We start from the raw sequence: 22,156 nt of genomic DNA, 5'->3' as shown, positions 1-22,156 counted from the left end.
GCCCTCACCCCCTCCTAATGGGCAAATATATATCCTGAATTGGTATATATAGGGGTGGGGGCTAAAATTCATTTCTGACAAAAATTATTATTGTGTGTGTAAAGAACATAAAAAAAGGCATCAAGTGGTAGGCTATATTCACTTTATTTGTAAAGTCAATAATATGATTTGGTAAAAATTGACCTAAAAATCTGTGTTATAAAAGTTAAACCTTGCAACATAGATCTTTTGTTTGAATGAAGTACATCAAAATTGTTTTACAGCTTCACAACTTTGCTTAATCCCAATTTATAAGGTTTTAAAGATATGCAAATGTAATAATAATAATAATAATATAATGCAAAACAAATAGTACACAGGAACTCTACAAAAATCTTTTAAATTGACATAAGCTATAGGTACTATCACTGTAGTATATGTCCAGTTCCTGTATGAAAAAATTTAATGAGTTCGCGTTGATGAATTCAAAGGGGAGCTTGTTCTAGTGCTGTGTAGCTTGGTTCTTGAACACCCAATGGCCGATGTCCTTTTGGAACCTCTCCTCTTGAAGCTTGAGGTTGTGACCACAAAGCTTCGTGCGGCTGAAGCTGAGAACATTGGTAGCCTGGATATTTTTGTAGGCGTTGCAGCAAAGCTTGTATACCTCAATGAGGTCTCCTTGGTGCAGTTGATAGGCTAGTGAAGGAAGTTTGAGCTTGCAGAGCCTATCTTTGTAAGGTAAATTTCTCAAAGTTGGACAGAACTTTGTTACTGATCCTGTTTGAGACCTTCCAATAAGAAACTGTTCAATCCAATCAACTGTGGTTCCCAGACCAAGGTTGCAGAGTTTGTATAAAAGGCGATGATGAGGTACTTTGTCAAAGGCCTTTTTACGGTCTATGTAAATGACATCAACTTGATGACCCTTATCTGCATGCATTTTCCAGTTTTCCACTGCTAGAAGAAACTGTGACTCAGCAGACGTTATCTTGAAGAACCCAAATTGGTTACTGGTGATTATCTTACTTTTGCTCATGTGCTCAAGGATATGGTCAAATATGATAGATTCCAGTATTTTGCAGGCTACACTGATTAGGTAGTAGTTTACAGGACCTGGGCGGTTTCCCTTTTTGTGCAATGGTATCACCATTGCCTTTTTCCAGATACTAGGGAGTACATTTGACTGTAAGGATTTTTGAAGTCATCAGTAGGGGCTCTGCAATTAGATCTGCGGTTTCTTTTAACACTCTGGGGTGAAGTCCGTCTGGACCTGGCAATTTGCTTATCCTTGGCTCTTTGAGTTTTTTCAGAACCACCTGTGGGTCTATCTCAATCCTGAGTGTTTGGTCAAAGACTATGGTTTGCAGGGTTGGTAGTGATGACTGAATAGGTTTCTGGGTGAAGACGGTAGTGAAATACATGTTGAGTAAATCTGCTTTTTCTGCAGATCTTTCAATCAGGAGTCCTGTCGTTGGTTTTTTAAGCTTGGAATATCTGGCTTTGCAATGTGTTTAAAATTTATGTGGTTCCAAAACATTCTGGGGTTTGTCTTGATAGATTCTGCAAGGTTTTGCTCTCGCATGCCAGCTGCTTGCCTTGTTTGTTGCCTCAGCTTATTTTGTGGCCTTCAGTAGGCTCTTGCTTTGAGAGGGCTTGACTGGTCAGCTACATAATTTTTCCAACAGGCTTGCTTTAATTTAGGAAAAGCTATATATTTCCTAAATTTTCAAAACAAAGCATTGATAGTCTATTGCTTAAAATTTCTGCTCAAAGAATAGGAATTGCATTTTCAGAAATAAAGCCAGAGAAAAAGAAACTGATAACTGAAAGTTAAGGTAAAATTTTGTCTTGTCAAAATTTCAATAGGTATAGGACCTGTCATGGAGGCAAATTTCAGGACCCTCTAGAGGAAGGAGTGGAGGTAGGGTAAGACACCCAGTAGTTGGCCACCTGCCTATTCTTGGACATAATCTTTTATACTATTTTAATCACTATCTACACTGAGCCGTTTGCATGTCCAAGTTTAAGCAGAATTGTCACTAGTTAGTAAATTCAAAAATAGAAGGTGCTGTACAAGCGAAACTATTTGAATTAGTAACCTACTTGTTCAGAAATTCTTCAGAAATTTATTGATACAAAAATTAGGTTTCTAGGTGGTATAATACAGTAATTAGAGTAGTTTAAATGTCAAAAAGTTTTCAAAGTGATTGAAGTGTCCGACTACTGGGTGTCTTACCCTAGGTAATTCAAACTAACTTCCTGGGACATATTTGGCCTATAGACCTATTCCTGAAAGTTTCATTTTCCTAACCTAGCCCCTTTACAAGAGAGCCAAAAGTAGCTAAAGTAGAATTTTACCAATTAGCCCTAGATTCATTTCTAAGGTTAGTTCACCACAACAAAATTGACTAGGCCTAGCCTAATTTTTAAGGTGGAAAACTTCCATCACTATTCAGTCTTTTTAGACTGAACGTCCCCCTCCTGAAATGCAAGTTGTCTTTGTTTCAAAACAAATCAGGTTCTTACTTACCTTTCTTGGACTTTTCTGCTACATTTTTAGCCTTCTTTGAAGCATTTCTGGGTTTTAAGGGTCCTTTTTCTGGTGAGCAGTTTTTCATTTTCAAGTCCAAGTTTTTCTTAGACTCTTCTGCTACCTTTTTCGCTTTCTTTCCAACATTTCTGGATTTCAAGGGTCCTTTTTCTGATGAGTTTTTCATTAGGCCTAGGCCTATTCTTTAGTTTTGAATTGGGCCTATCGACCCCAACAGACAGGGTTACCAAAACTTTTAAGGACAAAAGTATCCAAATCAGTAAAAAATGGACACCTTTAGTGTCCCTCTAGAAAACTAGCCAATTTACAGGGTTGCCGCTGTGAATTTTCAAAGCCTGTGAAAAAGTGCCAAGAAATCTGTGAAATTCGTCCTTCTTTGTTCCGCTACCTCGCGGTCTGTTACCTGCATGAGTTCTGCAAGTACTTCCATTTTTGTCATTAGCGCTACCAATAAATTAAGTTTAGTACTAGTTCAATTTGAAGATATGGCATAAAAAATCGTCATTAGAATGTCAACAGAACGAAATTTTATATCGATTATCAATACCGCTACCTATCTTATTCGAAAAGTAAAGAATCAATCATAGAGATTCATTTTCACTTCGGCATTTTCATAAGTTATGCGAAAAAGATGCGAGTCGTTGATCTTTGGTAGATATTAAGTATCTTTGGGTGTTACAAAATCCAAACGGCTGTAGCAACGAAATGTCTGTTTTGACCTACATGGTTTTAAAGTTCAACAAAATACGTCAATCTCCTTAACCACTCAGTCAACTGGTTGGTCAAGGGGTTAAAGTCATTTAACAACTCCTCTATCTTGTCGTTTTCTGAACATTTAGAATTAGCCCGGAGAAAAAATGACTTTTCGAGAACTAAAAAAGTGAGAAGACAAGGCTGATGGAAATAAATTCGCTTGATTTATACTCGGTAGAAACTGGCGACAAGTGTTAGACAAAAAGTAACAGCTGAAAGTATAGAATATAAAACAGAAACATTTGCTAGCGGCTATAAATAAAATTGAGCCGCAACACAGCTTTTCTGCGAAACTCCTTTCTTTCTATGACAGCAGTATAATAACAACCTTGTGCTTATTTGTACTTGTTGCACGTTAAAGCCGTAACCAGACTCATCGTGGCACCTAGAAGATGATAACTTGTCTCCTTCCATAGGTTTTACTCGAGAGTGGCATGCTTCACTATTTCAAGCCACTGGCTATCCCAGTGACGGCCGTATTTTTGGAATCCTCTGATTGGCTCCACATCCGACTTACCTATTGCTGCCAAGTCTTCTTTAAGCCTCTTGTCCTCTTCTTCTATTCCGGAAGTGGTAGACATTTGAGACATATTTTGCTTATATGGTCATGTGGTCTGCGCATTGTGTGGCCAAACCTTCTCAGTCTCCTGTGCTTAACAATGTCAGAGACAAGTGGGCGATCCCACATCTTCTCCTTACTTCTTCATTCGATATTCTATCTGAGAGGTGGTTACCCAGGACATAGCGCAGGCATTTTGGTTGAATGTATTCAAGATCAATGCTTTGGGTGCTTTCAGTGACCTTGCTTCACATCCATAGAGGAGAACAAAGAGAACCATAGCTTCATACACTCGAAGCTTTGTATGTGGCGATATTTCGGTTTGCTTCCATGTTTCCGTAGTGGAAGTAAGACACTCCAGTTTGACGATATGTGGCTCTGAATTTCTTCTGAAGATTTGTCGGCAATGTTTACCAACAATCCGAGGTATTTGAACGACTGGACGTCCTCTATCTGATTACCATTTAGGGAAACAGGGGTTTCATCCATCCCATCTGTTCATATGTATTTTGTTTTTGGTAGGCTTATTTGGAGACCAGTCGAGAGTTCCTTGACTGCCATGTCATTTATCATAGCCTGGGCTTCTGCAACAGATTCAGCACGCATTTCCACATCGTTAGCATAGTCAAGATCTGTTACGGAAAAGGACGGGCTCACTGCAACGCCTTTATACTTGTCCAGGACCCTGAGGATCCAATCGATGACGAAGTTGAACAAAGATGGTGAAAGGACACAGCCTTGACGTACACCTTACTTGATCAGGATCAGATCTGAAAGATGGCCATCGACTCTTACCCGGGCCTTTGTTCCAGCATAGTATGCCTTGAGCAGATTGATTATCTTCTCAGGCACACCGTCCTCTCTCATTGCTTCCCATATTGATTCACGATGGAGCGAATCAAACGCGGTAATGAAGTCTATGAAGATTTGGATTGTTTCCTGCTGGTGTTTAAACTGGTGTTCAAGGAGTTGTCACAGGCTAAAAATATGGTCACAGCAACCCATGCCCGGCCTGAATCCTGCTTGGTTCAGTCCCATTCCTTTGTTTCGGGTGTCTCTGAATCTATTTAAAGGTATGACTGCGAACAGCTTGGCAGCAATGGGGATAGGGGATATACCTTGGTAGTTTTTACGGTTTATTAGGTCTCCTTTTTTGAAGATAGGGACAATTATTGAGGTCTTCCAGTCATCTGGGATGTATTCATTGCCCCAGCCTTCAGTTATCACGCTATGAAGTTTATCCATCACCACCTACAGAGCTTTCAGTAGCTCCGCAGGAATTCCAACTATTCCTGGGCTTTTATAGTTTTTCAAAACATGGATTGCCTTAATTACTTCCTCCCTGGAGGGTGGGTCCGTACATACATTTCATAGGTATGGCTATATGGGAGGTTCTGCAGTGCAGTAAGTAGTTGCTTTCGATTACTAATGTGTTCTGGTCTCGATATCTCTTGGAAGTGAGTACGCCATCTTTCGATATGCTCCTCGCTGCTTGTGAGTATTTTCCCATCTTTTACCTTAAGCGAGAGGATGGTAGTTTGGTTCTTCTTCCCGGTACGTTCTCCAAGTATCTGATAGAGTTTTCGTGCATCGTTCCGTTATGCGGCTTTTTCCATATCACTGGGAGCATTAGACCAGTAGGCTTTTTTGTCAGCTCGTCCCGATTTGTGACATTCTTGTCGTAGCGCTTTGTATGTGGGGGAGTTCTTGTTGGTCATTTCTTTTTTCTTGGCAGAGTTTGAGTGTCTTTTCTGAGATTCATTTCTTGGTTTTATGCTTGACAAACCCAAGTATGTTTGAGGCAGCTTCATTGATGTGGTCCTTGAGTTTGCTCTATATCTTCTCAATCCTTATGTTGGGGCAGTTGGGGCACTGCTAAGTCGGGGTTGCCTCCTCGGTGTCATCTTGAAGGACAACGAATTGGTTTGAGAGTTCAAGGACAAACGCTATTCGGTACTCATTAACTTTCAGCTTCAACACGTCTACTTTCTGGTTCGGCATAGTAGTTTTCCTTGAGCTAAGTCTGTCCTTTAGCCTTGTCTTCAGCAAGAAGTGGTCAGATCCATTTTGTGATTCCGTGTCAGCACCTCTGCGCACTCTTGAGTCCAACATCATGGACATCGGGATACAAGGAGATAATCTATTTGGGCCTTTACTCTTCCATCACGAAATTTCCGTGCATACGTAAGACACGACTTGTGCCTAAACCAGGAGTTAGCCACAGCGAGATTGTTCTGCATTGCAAACAGCAAAAGCCTGTTTCCGTTTCTGCACCGGTCTCCGAGGCCGTGCTTGCCGATCGCCTGTTCCAAGTTATTCAGCTTTCTGCCGATTCTGGCATTGAGGTCGCCTCCAATTAGGAGGATATCTTTCCGGGGAATCTTATCAATGACTGTCTGCAGGTCACCAAAAAACTGCTCTTTTTGCTGTTCAGTGACATCTCTTATTGGGGTGTAAACGCTAAGGATAGTCAGATTGTTAGTGCGACCTTTAATTCTTGCCCGTACGATTCTCTCAGACACAGGCTCATATTCAATGAGCCCAGTGATTGCTTTGGGGGACAACAGGATACCTACTCCTGCCTTGCCAGATCCATCTAATGGTCCTGAGTTAAAAAAAAGACCACCTTCCCATCCGAAAATTCCAGGGTCAAGATGTTATGTCTATTTTGTCTTGTTTCAGAAACACACAGATTACCAAAGTTATAAAGATACTATTCATCAGCTACAAAAAATTGTGTCAATACACGTTTAATCGAGCTCAAATTCCAGTAACCAATATTCAGGCCTTGCCTTCTTGATAGGACGGTAGCTAGCATACTTTTTGACGAAAACGCCATTCTCGTCATATTGCATAATACCGGGGAAGCCGTAGCCAAACTTTTAATCATCATATTTGTCATCGTCATTGAGCGTTTCTTGGGGATAAGGTACATCACAAGGTCCCCAGTCTTGCGGTCACTCAAAGCGCGTTGGCCATCACCTTGCTCGGCGTGGAGCTCGGTGATGTTTACACCCTTCACCACTTTGAGGTGCGCTAGCGGACTTCCTTTGCGGCCTTGGGACGGAGAGTCAAGCCTCATTGCCTGGATGCCCACCACCGCCGTGAAAATTTCCAGGCTTAACTACCACTTTGCTCCCACTTAGAATCAGTAATAGGCTTCAGAAGGCTTATAATGTCAGCCATATGCACACGGCTACACGCCAAAGGGATTTACGTGGAACGTTCTAGCAGGGAATGGCCATTCACTTCCTCTTTCATGCCTTCTCAGTGGCCTTGGTGACTTTGCCACCAGCAGTAGGTAGGTCCTTGAAGTTGACCGACTTGATGACAAACGTCAACCGTAGGATAGAAGAAGAATACATATTTGATAGTTCTAGCATACCACATTGATTAAGACTTAAGTTCCTTTTCGGTTAATAAATGGTGCTTGCGCAGGGCACAAAAACATCTAAAAAAATCCCCAAGCTGTTACCAAAGCTTAGAAGTAAAGTAAAAATTAAAAAAAGTAAAAAAAAGAAGAAAATAAAGACATTTGATTTTTGATTTGGAAAAATGTCCAAAAAGTGTCCTTTATTTCAAAAAGCTGCCTTTTTTTATCCAATAGTGTCCCGGTGTCCTTCAGAGTGAAAAAGTGTCCAAAAGGCACTAAAAGTGTCCATTTGGCATCCCAGCCAACAGACCTTTAAAACAGGGTTGACAACTTTTTGGTCAATGAATATGCCCCTTGAGCATTCAAAAATGTGTCCTTTACAGCCAAATTATGTCCATATTTTGTCTATAATATGTCTATAATATGTCCATCTTGAAATCTCAGAAACTAGCTTTTTTACGACTTGTAAACCTCTTTCAAAGTGGTCAGTTAACATCGAATATAATGAAAACGAAAAAGATTCATTTAGTTCATCCATAAAAAATGAACTAGTGTGAAAGCACAAAAGTCATAAGAAAATGTAAAGAATAAAAAACTAATTTTGGGAGCTTAAGGCTCATCTTTCTACGAGAGTTCCGCTTGACAGGTATGAGGGTCAGCATTTTCACTTCTTTTGGTAGCTTTTTGCCAATCAGAGTATTTCTTGCGCATGTCATAAGGTACAATCCAGAAGTCAAGCGACGTTCCGGAGCGCTAGTTAAGCTAGATTGCCCTTCAATCAGGGGGTTGACATCCCCAGAGGCATAATTACAAAACAGATGTCTACAAATTCTGATTGGATGCTGGTTTTCAGAAAAGATAGACACGAGGGGGGGGGGTTGCCCTCACATCACTTTTGACTCTTATAAAGGGCTACGTGTGTGGAGGGGTGGCTCCACCCGTCTTCACCAAGGGTGGAGGGGGTGGGGGCTTACTCCAAGGGTGGCACGGCCCTTTTTTTAGAGAATCGTTCTTTAAAAAGTTAGACAACAGGTCGAACATTAGCGTAGAGAGGGGGGTACTGAGGAAATAGTAGCCCCCGTCATAAACGTAATAATTTCTCTACGTTTTAAGTTTTAATGTTACTCCTTACTTTCGGTAGAAAAAACTAGTTTTTGTATTTATTTCCGATCGTTTTTCAGAAAATACCAGGAAATCCATCCCCTCTGTGGAAAATTTCCCCACGAAGAATTCCTCTATATAAAGTTCCTCCCATGTAAAATTCTTCCGCCGGGAAATTACCCCCGGATAATTCCATCCCTGCTGCGAATCCTTCCCAGAAAATTTTTGCTGACGATTCTGCCCGACAAATACTCCTTGACACACATTTATTTGAAGAAAGACTTGTATTCATTTAGTTTCTGATCCTTTTTAAGGTCGTTGGGGAATATCCCTGTTTTGACAATACCCCCCCTGGAAACTGTATCCTCCCGAAATTTTCCATGGACTATTTCTCGTGAGGATAATTCCCCCATGGAAATTTCTCCCGTAAAAAATCCACTCTCCCCAAAAAAAAGATCTAAAGAGAATTCTAACTCCTCTGAAAACTTCCCCCTGAGAGTTCCCTCAAAGTGTCTCTACATGTACAATGGGATCAACAACGAGAAAAAAACATATAACAAACACTTTCTAATAGGGGGGGGGTTTCATTTAATATTGTTATACGTTTATTCTGTATTCTAATGGGGGGTTTTCAATTAATTGTTTGTTTTCATATGGGGGTTTTCAATTAAATCCTTTCATATATTTTAATGAGGTTTTTTTTAACTAAATATTTAGTTGGAGATTCGCGAGTGGCATACCATCGTGGAGGGGGAACTTCGTGTGATGGGGGATTAAATCAGCGGTACAAATGGGGAGCATATATTAATGGCCATACTGATTCGAAATCAGATTGAAAGGATTCAGGTTCAATTGAGAGCGGTTGGAGCCACAAGGACTAATTATCTTGAGAAGTACTAACATAAAGAGACAAAAATTAAGAAAGTAACGTATTTATTTTAGTCACATGAGCGGTACAAAGTATGTCAGGAATATCAAAACACTTCACAGTCATAGACACTAAGATAATATTGTAGACTGGGGCACATACAATGCAACAGTTAAATCAATTTCATTAATTGTTTTCAAAGGTTCATTCTAAACTCATAACTGACTGTTGATTGACTCACTCTAGACTGCCTCTAGACTGCACATAAAACTGATAATAGACTGTTTCTAGACTCGACATAAAACTGAAAATAGACTCAAAAATGGACTGATCATAGACTGATAATAGACTCCCTAAAAATTGCTAAGTTCTAAGCAACTATACCCTCCAATTTCACCGGAGGTTACATCCATGCTTTGCTGAAGAGTATTTTACACTGATCCTATTGGTTCAGACTGTATTTCCTATATTTCTATTGGACAGGGATACACCAATTGGCTGCTTGAATTTTGATATGATTTATAACTTTAAGATATCACTTTGGAATTTTTCTCAACAAAAAAAAGTTTTACATTGTAATTTTTTGCTAGCGACATGTCACTTAGTTTCCAGAAGACTTATAATTTATCTCTGTGAAAGTTGTTGAAGGACAATGAAATTTAGTTACATTGGAATACATAGCTTTAAACTTAGTTTTCAGAACAATGCAATTAGATTACGCAAAAATACTTTGTATCTCGAGTGACTATTTTTTTGTATAATAAATTCCACCATGTCTTGATAGTTTGTAAATTCAAGCTCTTAAGATTTAAATTACATTGCTGTTCACCCGTCATGTACGTTTGGTGACACTGATATTTATTGGATACTTTGGCGACGCAGAGGCGGATTTATGTATTGCTGTTAACTTTTCTGTGGGAAAGATTTTTTCATAGAGTTTGTCCAATTAAGATACAATTGTTTCGCTACTTTTTAAATTCGACGATTAAGTCTTATTCGATCTGTAGGTTACTTGAATTTTTAGGTTCATATTTTGGGTGATTTTATTTTACTTGGGTAACTTTCATTGGAAAATTTTGAGGTTTTTGAAAATTGATTCCATTACATATTATCCTTCCCATCCTTAACGATGTCCTCATCGTTGTGGTACCGCTACTCTTTCTACTTTTCGAATTTTGATCTCGCTTTAAAAAAAATTTAACTTGGTACTTATTACTTGAATTAACTCAGCTTTTGTAAAATGTATATTTTTTTTTCATATTCCCGATTGCTTTATGAGACTACATATATGAAGACATTACTTTAAAGTCTATCACCTATTCACTCTATTTGGCGAAAGGGCCAAAGAATTTCTATTGACTAACACATTTGGTTATATGATTACATATATAATTGTTACTTCCTCCACCTAATACTAAAATTATGTTCACCTGATATGCTAATAATTCTACATGGTTTTAATTAATTAAGTTCTGCTTTTGCAATTATTTTAGTACATGACATGGTACACGTTTACCTCTTCTAATACTAGACTATACTTCCACTTGACGCTATATTGATACGATAAGTAACTGACTTCAAGAGCACGGATATGTATGGATTAAAATAATTTACAAATAAAAAGTTTGACACATTGATAGGTTTAAGCTTAATGTCTGGTTGCAACACTGGGATAATGTAGCTTGCACTTGTTTTCATCTGTTTTATGAAAAGTTTCTCTATATTCACTAAAGTTACAAGTTAGATACATAAGATTCACACTTTCTTCATCATTCTACGTGCCTATAATACTCACATACGTTGTCACTTTACTTTGCGCTTCCGTTCAATTAATTACTGGGTTGGCTAATTGTTTATGGTGTGTCTTCGTGGTGTTTCACTTTTTGGCCCTTGTTCCTTGGGATAAGCTTTTATGTTGTTCATAAGTATGACTACTTGCACAAAACTGTCCGTGCGTGGTTTGTAACGTCATATACGAGGGGTTGATGTCATAGATTTGTTGAACTGTTTTCTGGGTACATAACTCTTGGGAAATTGATTACATGAAATGGGTATCTTGATCGCTGGGCTGGGTAACTCTTCTTGGGCACTTTTATCCTCGGGAAAATTTTATACTCGTACAATCTATGTTTCCCGTAGATTGTTCATGTTTTAGCCCTTCTTTTATTTGAATAAAGGGCTGTGTTGCGATATGTAAGGGTAATTGTGGTTGGATCAAAACTTGATCTCAGATTCTATGTTCGACGCATTGTCTTTGATTCTTGTTTCAATGATACACCATCATTGAGGGCTTAGTCATGGGGATTATGGCTAAGATAACTTGGTTTGGTCTCTTCTCTGACACTTTATTTTGGGTAAGTTTTGCACGTACAGTTTATATTTCCCGCAAAATTGTTCATGTTTGGTTCTACTTCTCATGGAGGATGGTTTGGTTTTACGACATCTAATAATGATTGGATAGTGTCAAAACTTAAACTTGGGATCTTGTTTCAACGTATTGCCTCTGATTTGGGGTTTGAGATACATAATCTTTGAGAGGTTGACTCTAGGGTTATTCTTGGTTCTTATGATTTAACACTTGGGACATTGCCATCTAAGGGTAGTCATTGACAGATTTTTTGCATTTTTACGACATGCTTGTTCGGGGTGGTTCTCTAGGTAATCATTAATTCAGATATATACATATATATGGGGTTCTCGGTCTGCCGATATTTTTTGAGGTAGTGTTACTTACTACTAAGCTTGGGTGACTTGGATTGTCATCAGACTATTGTCTTCAGGGGTTTCTTTGGTGAGTACTTATCGGTGGTTGACGAATGATGAGATTAGATGCTACTGGGTTGTATCCGTGTTAAGTGATGGTCCACCAAGAATGAATTTCAACTGATTACTCTGCTTCCTGGAATATAAATATCTAGGGAAAATCATATGCTCTTTATAATTACGTAAGTTAAAGCACATACGGCAATAATATATAATTTATACAGTATTATACGGGGACTATTGCTTGAAATAGTAGTCGTGGTTGGTCGTTTTGATAATATCAACTTAATATGGTTAAGGTTAAACTTAAAGATAAAACGAATAAGAGCAATTTTCATGCTTTTACATGCATATTGCAGCAACACTAGATTACTATGATATAAGCTCGGTAATCATAAGAAAAATTATTGTATATACGAAAAAATAACACAATACGAGATTTTCAAGATTTAGTGATTATATATATATATATATATATATATATATATATATATATATATATATATATATATATATATATATATATATATATATATATATATATATATATATATATATATATATATATATATATATATATAAATCTCATATTGTGTTATTTTTCGTATACACAATCAATTTTCTTATGATTACCGAGCTTATCTCATAGTAATCTAGTGCTGCTGCAATATGCATGTAAAAGCATGAAAATTGCCCTTATTCGTTTTATCTTTAAGCTTAAACTCAACCATAATAAGTGGATATTATTAACACGACCAATCACGACTATTATTTCAAACAATAGTCCTTGTATAATATTGTCTAAATCATGTATTATTGCCGTATGTGTTTTAACTTACGTAATTATAAAGAGCATATGATTTTCCCTAGATATTTATATTCCAGGAAGCAGAGTAATCAGTGCAAATTCATTATTTGTGTACCAGCACGCAACACAGATACAACCCTGTAGCATCTACTCTCATCATTTGTCAACCACCGATAAGTACTCACCAAAGATACCCCAGAAGACAATACTCTGATGACAATCCAAGTCACCCAAGCCTAGTACTAGGTAACACTACCTCATATATATATATATATATATATATATATATATATATATATATATATATATATATATATATATATATATATATATATATATATATATATATATATATATATATATATATATATATATATGTGCATTTGGCACATGTTCAATATTCAATATATCTTAAATGTTATTCAACACTCAACTACTTTAGCATTTACTTTTCTATTATATAACTACATACGAGGTAGGTTACATGGTTTTATGAGAGGTCTCGATTTACTATAAATTTTCAAGCCTTTACTGTTTACGCGCGTCCATGCTGCTTAAGAAACACACATATCGTCTTTGCAGCTACTTGGGCTCACGCAAACAATAAGTAGATATTTGGGACAGGACATGGCACGAATGAGGACCTCTACTGCCATTCGTTTGATCGTGTCCTTCCGTATTTTATGGCTTAAGGGTTATCAGGGAGTTCTGGGTTTAGGTCTTGCATCTCACTCGATTCGATGTGATCTGTCTTTGCCCTTTTTCTACGTGTTATCATAATTTTTCCGTAATTCAGGGTCAATAACATTCTTATAGTCAGAGAAATCATGAATACGAAGCCTACCGTCAGGAGGATATTCCACCAAAAATTTGTTGAGAATAGTCCGTATCTACTTTCTACATACGTCAATCTTTGGTATTCATTGGTAAATAGGGGAATTTGAGAGTCTAAGGCTTCTCTTATTTTTATTAGTGGCAAGGTTCCCTTGACATTCTCTATTTTTGACCATATTGTGGCTTTTACTTCTTCGTTTTCAATATTAGGAATTGTATGCGATAAATTGACTGGTTTGAAATTGGTCACCTTGGGGCTTATTATATTCTTGCTTGTGGTTATCAGTGGTGTTTGTACCGTGGCTTCTTTGGTTACTAATCGACACCCTTGTTTTATGGTTATTGTTCCCACATCTTGTAATAGTAATTCGGTTCAGTAGCTTGGATCGATTCTTTCAGTATTATTATAACAAGAGATAGTCCCAACTGTTTCTTTTGGGACAGAAAATAGCCACAGATCATTCCTAAGATGAATAAATATTTCTCGTTTTGTACTACCTACTAGCGCTTCGCATGAATTGGGAATTTCTTCTTGTTGAGTCTCTTTTAAAAATATGTCTAACATGCAGGATCCAGATTTTACGTTATAAATAGGCAGGGTTAACTGACATACTATATTTTTGAATGCTACGCATTCCTTAAGGTCCTGTGGATTAGCTAAGGCATATTTCCTCCTATCTTGATCGACTAGCAAGTATTCCGCTTCGGGGGTGATAGTCTTGAACGAATTAGTTCTACCTATATTGGCTGGAAACGTCAAAATTTTATGCAAGTCATATATGGATTGTTGATTTTTCAATGGAATTGTTACTACTGCAAATAGTTGTTCATTTATCTCCGTTATGTGAACCTTTATCTTGGTGTAATAGTGGAATAGGTTTGCTACTTCTGGTTCTGTTGGTAGATGTAGACCGAATGTTAAATGTGTTTTTATTTCATCCAAGATACTTTTTAGATTCGAAGGGTCCACTAGGTCGTAGGACAAGGTTCCTCCTGTAAGGGAAAACAATGCAAATTCAAATTTGTTAACATCAGTTGCCAGGTTAAGTAATGATATTGTCACTATGTCGAGTGATACTATGGTGAGGCTCGAATCAGAAATCACACAATCTACTTCATTCTTTAAAGAATTCATTATATTTTCTGTCTTTGAGATTTTCTTCGAGATTACCTCAATTTTGTCTATTTGATAATTGGCTATGCTGGCTTGTATTTTCTGGACATGTAAGGTCACGTTCATGGCGTTATTCAGTTTTCTCACGTTTTCCCTTAGGATATCCAGGTCTTCTTCAGTTGATAGCCCAAATAAGCGTGAGGCCAATTCTCCTACGATTGGTATTAGACTAGCTGATCTGCGGTATTTCCTTTTTCGAAAGAATACTTCGAAGATTCTTGTGGTACTTTGCTTTAACTTTTGTATTTCTGTATTCAATAATTCAAATAGTGTTTGTAGTCTCTGTCTATACAATATTAAGAAGGATTGGTGAATCGATACTCTTAGGGCGTTTTTCTCATTTAGCTCAGGTAACGATTCGACGTATTTTTTGGCTTGTTTGTTGGCCATGGCCAGTCTGGCACATGTATATTTGCCGTCAATTGTCAAGCATTTCTCGGGTACGTATTTTTCTTTCTTTTTACTTTCAGAAAATTTCCTTTTGTTATCCGAATGGTATCCTTGGACTAATATAGTTTGAGTCTCGGTATGCAATACTGGGAGTCTTGCTCTTAAATTTATATACATTTTGCCGAAGGAGTGGGTCTTTGTAAATGTTGGTCCTGTGGACCATGTCCATTTTGTAAACGTCGTTGGTTTCAAATGCGTTATGGTAATTAATTTTTCTTGTGATAGTTCATTGAGTTTGATTAACTCTGGACTTGCATTGGTTGTGATATCCGTTAGTGAGGGCTTTATTTCCTCTGTTCTTGTCTCGAGTTTGGGCGTGGTTGTCTTGGTATTTTTCTTTCTTTGTGGCTTGTCTATATTTCTTTATTTCTTTTGGTGATACTTTCTTAGTAACGTTGCTCGCCGTATGGTCTTGCCATAGTTGCTTGAGGTATTTCCATATGCTTGGTAATTTATTTAGCATGACGTAATTTCCATCATAGAGTTTATTTTTCTTGGAAGTTGTCAAGGAGGAACTTGTGGTATATTTTGTCGTAGTATGTTCGCTTCTGGAACCGTCCACATTACTTAATGCTCTTCTCCTTCTGTTTTCTCTGTTGTTAGTTCCTAGAGCCTTATCAATTTCTGCCATTTTCTTGTCAAAGTCATCTATTAGGAAATTCGATTTTAGTTTAGGAATAATGGGGGGCAGATCTCCTGTATTTTCCTTGTTGTGCATGTCCTTCGTTGTCTGCAGGCTCTTGTCTTATTTCAAGAATTGGTATATAGAGTCCTTTAGTTCATTAGTATTCTTTTCTAGCCTAATTACTTATTGGAACAAGGTTTCGAACGGTTTGGGATCCAGTTTTATAAATATCTTCCAGGCATTGTGACTAGAAATTAACGAATTCTCATGTTTGAAGATTATTCCATGCTTTACGATATCTTGGGCTATAGTTTGGGCAACGAGGATTATCATGAAATTTGTTAGTCATATCCTTTTTTTTCGCTGTTTTCTGGAATTAATATTCCATTAAACAAAATATAGGCAGACTTCTTATTATTGATAATCGAATGAGAATTTAGATCCCTATTATATGAGATTTTTTTTTCGGGGAAATTAATGAGGTGAAATTAAGATTCGTGGTTATAGAATTGATTTATTATTAGGGTACACACACGGCTGATTGTTAGGTTCGGGGGGGGGGTAGTTATTTTAATTGATTTTATTCAATACCTTTTCTTTTGACGTAAAGGGTGTGTGGGTTGACTTTGATTTACTGAATACCAAATTATTGCAATAGAGAAAGTTTTTTTAGTTTTTCGTTGCTTTTAATATCGATTCCTTGGTTTTTATTCTTCTAAATATAATTTCTTTTCTTTTTCTCTTGTATATTACGTTTTTGGATTCAAGAGATATCGTTTGTAGTTTTTTATTTCTTGGAGTGAGTCGTGTTGACCTTGATATTTTACGCAGTTTGAATTTCCCTCAATTTTGTAAACTAATTTTTATTTTCTACATTTGTCAAGAAGCAATAAATCTGTCTGACATGGACCTTTAACGTACCAGTACCGAACTTTATATTGTTTTGGCAATTTTCTTATCTCTTGTTGAATTAAATGGAGGTACTTGCTCTTTCTGCCGTTATATTTTATTCCCAATTTCCCTCTCACTGGTCGATATTTGGGTGTATTTTCTAAACGTAGTCGGAAGCTATATGATCCTATGTCGTATTCCCTTAAATCATATTTGACGTCCCATTATTTCGCGAAGACTTCTTCCCCTGATTTACTCACAATGAGAATTGCTGCTGAGTATATCACATTTTCTTTTGCGCGATTTTAAGTTATGAACTCTGTGTTGATAATTACCTTGGCTATTGTTCTGAAATTTAAGGTAGTTTCTATTGACTTTTGTCCAGTTAATTTTTTCAAGATTAGTTACAGTCAAGGTATACTCTAGGTCAAGGTCAAACTACTTTTTCGCCAGTACTTCCTCACACATCGGATACTTATTCTTTCAAGTTAATTTAATGCTTCTAAAGTTCCATATTAACCAATGATGAATATCCACTTTGAATGGAAAGTAAGGTAACTTCAGGTCGAAGTTGAACTACTTTTTCACCGGTGCCACCTTGCACCTGGCTATTTGTGTATTCGAACGTAATTGGATTCTCTAAAGTTCCATACATGCTTAGAAGTATTAAGACTTTCGAGAAACTACCTTTTTTTGTCAATATATTAGCAATGTATTTAGATCCCGTGACATTCACTCGAATTCATAGTTTTATAAATAGTAATACACTAATAGATTATTCCTATAATGCACTTTTTTAATAATAATAATAATCTATTTACATAGACATAACACTTCAGATAATGTTGGAGGGTTCTTTTATTATTCGTTTCAACGAGGTTATTTATATATACAGTTTCCTCCACTAATATTGGCTTTTAATTTCAATATGGGTGCATCATCCGCCAGTGCCGCTTCTGAGCTTGGAGATGTCAGGATTTTGGCAAGTCGATAATTTTCCCACGAGGACACATTTGAACTTTGAAATTTAAGTTCAAACAATACACTATTTTTACCACTTTAAGGCGTATTTAAGTGAACTAAATACGCTAATAGTTTGTTTGGAAGACCCAAGTTCTTTGATGTTACAACTATTTAATTGTTTCACATACTTTGTCGAAAGAATTTCCGGCGTAGCTGGTATAATAAAAAGACATCGTGTTTTATTTGTAATAAAAAGAAACGTAGATTTACATCTGATTGGCAACAGCATAATTGCTTGTACACAATTACGTCTAATCAGGCTAATGTTTTTATCTTAAAATCTTTGTCTTCTCGAAAGAAATTCAATGTTATTTTCTTTATATCTTTAAAGTTTCTTGGAGTGAATTGAAAAATAGTACATCCTTTTGAGGGGTTTATTGGGTGCACATACGTGTTTTTTACCCAATTGACATATAAGGCCTTAAGGAAGCTTTCACCTTTTAACATATGTCCTCGGTCTGTTAGTATGGAGAGAAATTTAACGGGCCAAATTATAGTTATTTTGCTATCGTCTTGATCGTACCAAATGTTGTCGGCGATATAATCAGACAATAAGCTATATTTCGTTGTTGGGATCCTTTGTATTAAAATTCGGAACGCCAGGTTGGCACTTAGTCTGGTGTGTTCAAGTGTTCTCATTATTGTACGCGCACTAAAATTATAATGAACTAAACTTACCATTAATCTTAGGATCATTCTTTGTTCCAAGATTGTCCTTCAGGTTTTTAAAAGATAATACAGTGTTGGACAATCGAGATTTTCTCTTGTTCTGATAATTCCCCATTTTCTTAATAAGTCATTAATGTTATCCGCGCTATGGTTCTTCTTGAGGTTCCATGAGGTTACATTTCCTAGTCTACAATAACTTACCGTTGCTGGCTTGTGTATCTTATCATGATTGCTGTTTTTTATATTTATTCTACTAGATTTTAGGTTAATATAAGCAACGTACCGTGTCGCCACTCATTTTTGGCGTTTCACTTAACCAGTGGCTGAAGGTTACTCATGTATCTTATCTGCAAATGTGTTGTTATATAAAATTTATCAATGATTACAAAATAAATGATTACTTAATAGTAATACATTTTTAAAATAATTATAGTAGTTTAAGGTATAGTAATGATTATGCAATAGTTAGGCACTTTCAATTTGATGATGTTTGTTATTACATATAGCTGTTTATTTGGCCTTTTTAATTTATGGTATTTAACTTTTACTGGTATCCTAGGGTTCCTTTCCTGTTCGAGTTGTTTTTCATAATGAAATACCTCTGCTAGGCGCCTGTCCACCAAATAATCAACCGTGAAAACACACAGAGCAAGGGTACTCCCCGCGTATCAGATTTCTTGTCCATCTTTATTCCATATTCTCGTATAGTCACTTTTGTTAAAGCGCTTCTCCCAATGGTAGGGGTGAGGTAGGGTAATTCTTCCGGATCACTTTTTATAGAGAGATTAGTTGATTTTCTCATGAGAGCTCCCCGGACAAACGGTCATGACTAATGGGATACAACGCACCACAGGTCACAACAGTTGACCAACGGGTCCCCATGTTGTAGGGTCATTTAATTTAACTGTAGTTTATAACTCCTTACTATTCATCGTTCACATCTCCTAACTGGGTAGTAGTTTCTCATAGATAGCTTGAGATCAATCAGGAAGAAGGGGGATAGTATACACAACCTCCCCCTGACTGTCCAAAGCTTCCCATGACTGGGGGTCCATCCATTTGTCAGTTATTTCTTTGTTACGTAATCACAACTCGTATCTGCACAGTTGTTTTTCATAGAGAGCTAGGGCCAAACGGTAACGGGAACGGGATGACAATGACACCACTCCCATTCCCCTGTGGCCACCGCCTCTCATGATTGAGGGTCCACTTGTTTAAGAATTTTGACGAATAGGCAGATATATTATTTGCCAAGTGATTTCTCGTTGTGTAGTCAAATCTCGTATTTGTGCAATATTTTCTATAAAGAAGGTGAGTCAAGTGCTTGCGTCGATGAATAGTACATACCATGCCCATCCTTGGCTCTGACCTCCTATGATCGGGGGTCCATCCGTTTTCACTATTTCGTATTCAATGGCTATTTGAATTATTCCTCCTACATCACTTTCCAAGTATTTCATGGTGTTGTTCGGTGATTATTATTTTTTTTTTATGAATGAGAATTGCCATGTATATTGAGCTTTTATTACTTATCGAGAGCAAAAGAAAATTTCTTATTACCTCCCGGAATGTGTAGGGTGTCACTACTGATTTCTAGCCAAAGGTGTATTTTTACATAGTTTTGAGTAGGTTTTCAAGCTTAAATCGTTAAAGAAAGGGTTGTAGCATATTTTACGCTAGCATATTTTAATAAATGTAATAACTGTCGATTAGTTTGAAGGAGTTCTAAAATTTTCATTTAGAATTTAATGTGGGCATTCCATTCTTATACTCGGTAACTCCTCCTATCCAACAATCTTTTAAGTACGTGAAGTTAACAAATTTTTTTTTAAACAATCTTTTTAAGCGTCCGTGGTTATTGTGTATCCTGTCAGCGTGAACAAATTCCATTAAGGCCGAGGTTTGAAAATACAAACTCATCTTTTAAGGCTTTCAAAATTAAGGTCTCAATACTTATTACAGGACAATAGTAAGCGATCTAATTATTAGGTTTTTTCATTTATTTTCACACTTTATTCAGCGTTGATTATCTGCAATGCGAATACCCATTGATTTTCTTTCTTCAAATTTGAACTGGCTTAATTTAAGAGATTTAATTTGTTTTTTATTGAAGGTGGTTCTTCCATAACTGCTTATTTTGATAGCTATTGTTCAAGTTGAATCGAATGAAGAGTTGTGTATTGATGTTTACTCAAATAATATCTGTAGAATATGTAGGAATAAACTCTTTATTTCGGCGTGTCTTAGAATTTGGACAAATTGGTGGAGTACGAAGGCTTGTTAGTCGAAATTAAGTCTTTCCGTTCCGATGAGTTAAAAAAACACATTAGTTCTTAGTGTATTAACTTATTTTTTCCGAGAAGGAATTCTTGCCATGTGTCATTGTTATTTTTTATCAAGCGCGATTTTACTTAAAAGTTATTTTAGTTTGGCATAAGATATATAAGTTTAATTACCTTGTGTTTCCTAAACGAAATTAAAATATATTTACGTATTGTAGTGAACTTATTGGTGAGTTGAAACCAGTTTAACCTAATTTAAATGTAATAAGCTACAATAAGCTGTAATCTTTTTTTTATGAAGTCATTGGAGATGCGACTGAAAGATATGGCAACTGAGCTGTGGAAAACGCGTTGTTTAAAACTTGTTTGTTTTAAATTTTTGTTAAAGCAAAATCATTATGCAAAAGAAACTTTCTTAGATGACGGTATTAAGATATTGTAAAATTACAGTATTTTTAATCATAACTCTACTGGGCTGTTGTAGGGCACTTTGCATCCCTATACTGGGGGCGAATAGACAGAAATCGGAGCATCGGCCCGGTTTTCGCCTTCAAATGCGCAACAAGTTGCGTTTAGTCTAGGTTTTATCCCTTTGTATAGTCAATATCTACTACGTCCCACCATCCTACCTCTGTGGCAGAGATAGTGCCACACGGCAGAGGCATGACATTAACTAAGATTTCGCAGGGATATGTATATGGGTTTTAATAGGCACCATGCATAAGGTATAAAAGTTTATTTACTTTATATTATTTTAATCGTAAGATTTGCCCGCGTGACTACTTCTTGTTTAGCTTAGCGTGGATCAGTCTTTTTTCCGCAAGACTCAGAACTGCCATTTTTTTACTATTATTTTTCATCCTATTTATAAATTCATTCAAATAATATTTTACTTTGACTCATTACTTTTCTGAAAAGTAACTTTTCAATTTGCCTACTCGGATTTAGTGGCGCGATACGTTGGGGCCACAAAGATGCCGCACGAAAGTGCAACGCGACTAGAGGGGGGTTCATACGTTTGATTATAATATTACCTATATTCTCTGTTATTTTTTTTTGGGTTCTATAGCGATATTTTTTACTAGGTTAGCCTTTTACAGGTATTTGATTTGAAGAGAAAGTTCTAGGGGTATTAAGCCTTATTGTTATATCTTCCAATTCAGGGTTTTTTTAAACGTGTTTCTGAACAAAAACAAATTTGAACTGTAGGCCGTTGTTATAGTACGGTACAGGTGGTAGGATTCTATTCACCTATTCATAAAATTTTTGCAATTTATGGCTTCCACTTTCGTTCGATTACATTTAGAAACTATCTTTGAATCATTCAAAACTCGTATAAATGTTCGGTTTTCTTTTTTCACTTCTAGTTCAAACTCATGCGTGCCTTAGTAAATACTTATCTTTTGAACTCTTAAATAGCGTGGATTCCGTGAAGCTTGATTTTCATTAACAA

The 22,156-nt window shown here is 36.7% G+C and overlaps 1 protein-coding gene across 1 annotated transcript in view; it reads right to left on the bottom strand.

Annotated features, from left to right (window-relative positions):
- The window catches only part of LOC148954872 (uncharacterized), a 33,721-nt gene extending 30,962 nt beyond the window's left edge, over window positions 1-2,759 (bottom strand). The window contains exon 1 of the mRNA XM_089107973.1: window positions 2,510-2,759. Coding sequence (XP_088964099.1) covers window positions 2,510-2,696 — 187 coding nt within the window. The 5' untranslated portion in view covers window positions 2,697-2,759. The remainder of the gene's footprint in view (window positions 1-2,509) is intronic.
- Between the last annotated feature and the right edge of the window lie 19,397 nt (window positions 2,760-22,156).

The sequence above is a fragment of the Artemia sp. Qi Xiang Cuo genome, chromosome 2 (assembly GCF_049724085.1).
Source record: "Artemia sp. Qi Xiang Cuo chromosome 2, ASM4972408v1, whole genome shotgun sequence".
Classification (NCBI taxonomy): domain Eukaryota; kingdom Metazoa; phylum Arthropoda; class Branchiopoda; order Anostraca; family Artemiidae; genus Artemia; species Artemia sp. Qi Xiang Cuo.
Note: the sequence above shows the minus strand (reverse complement) of the source record. Positions and strands in the feature narration are given on the sequence as shown.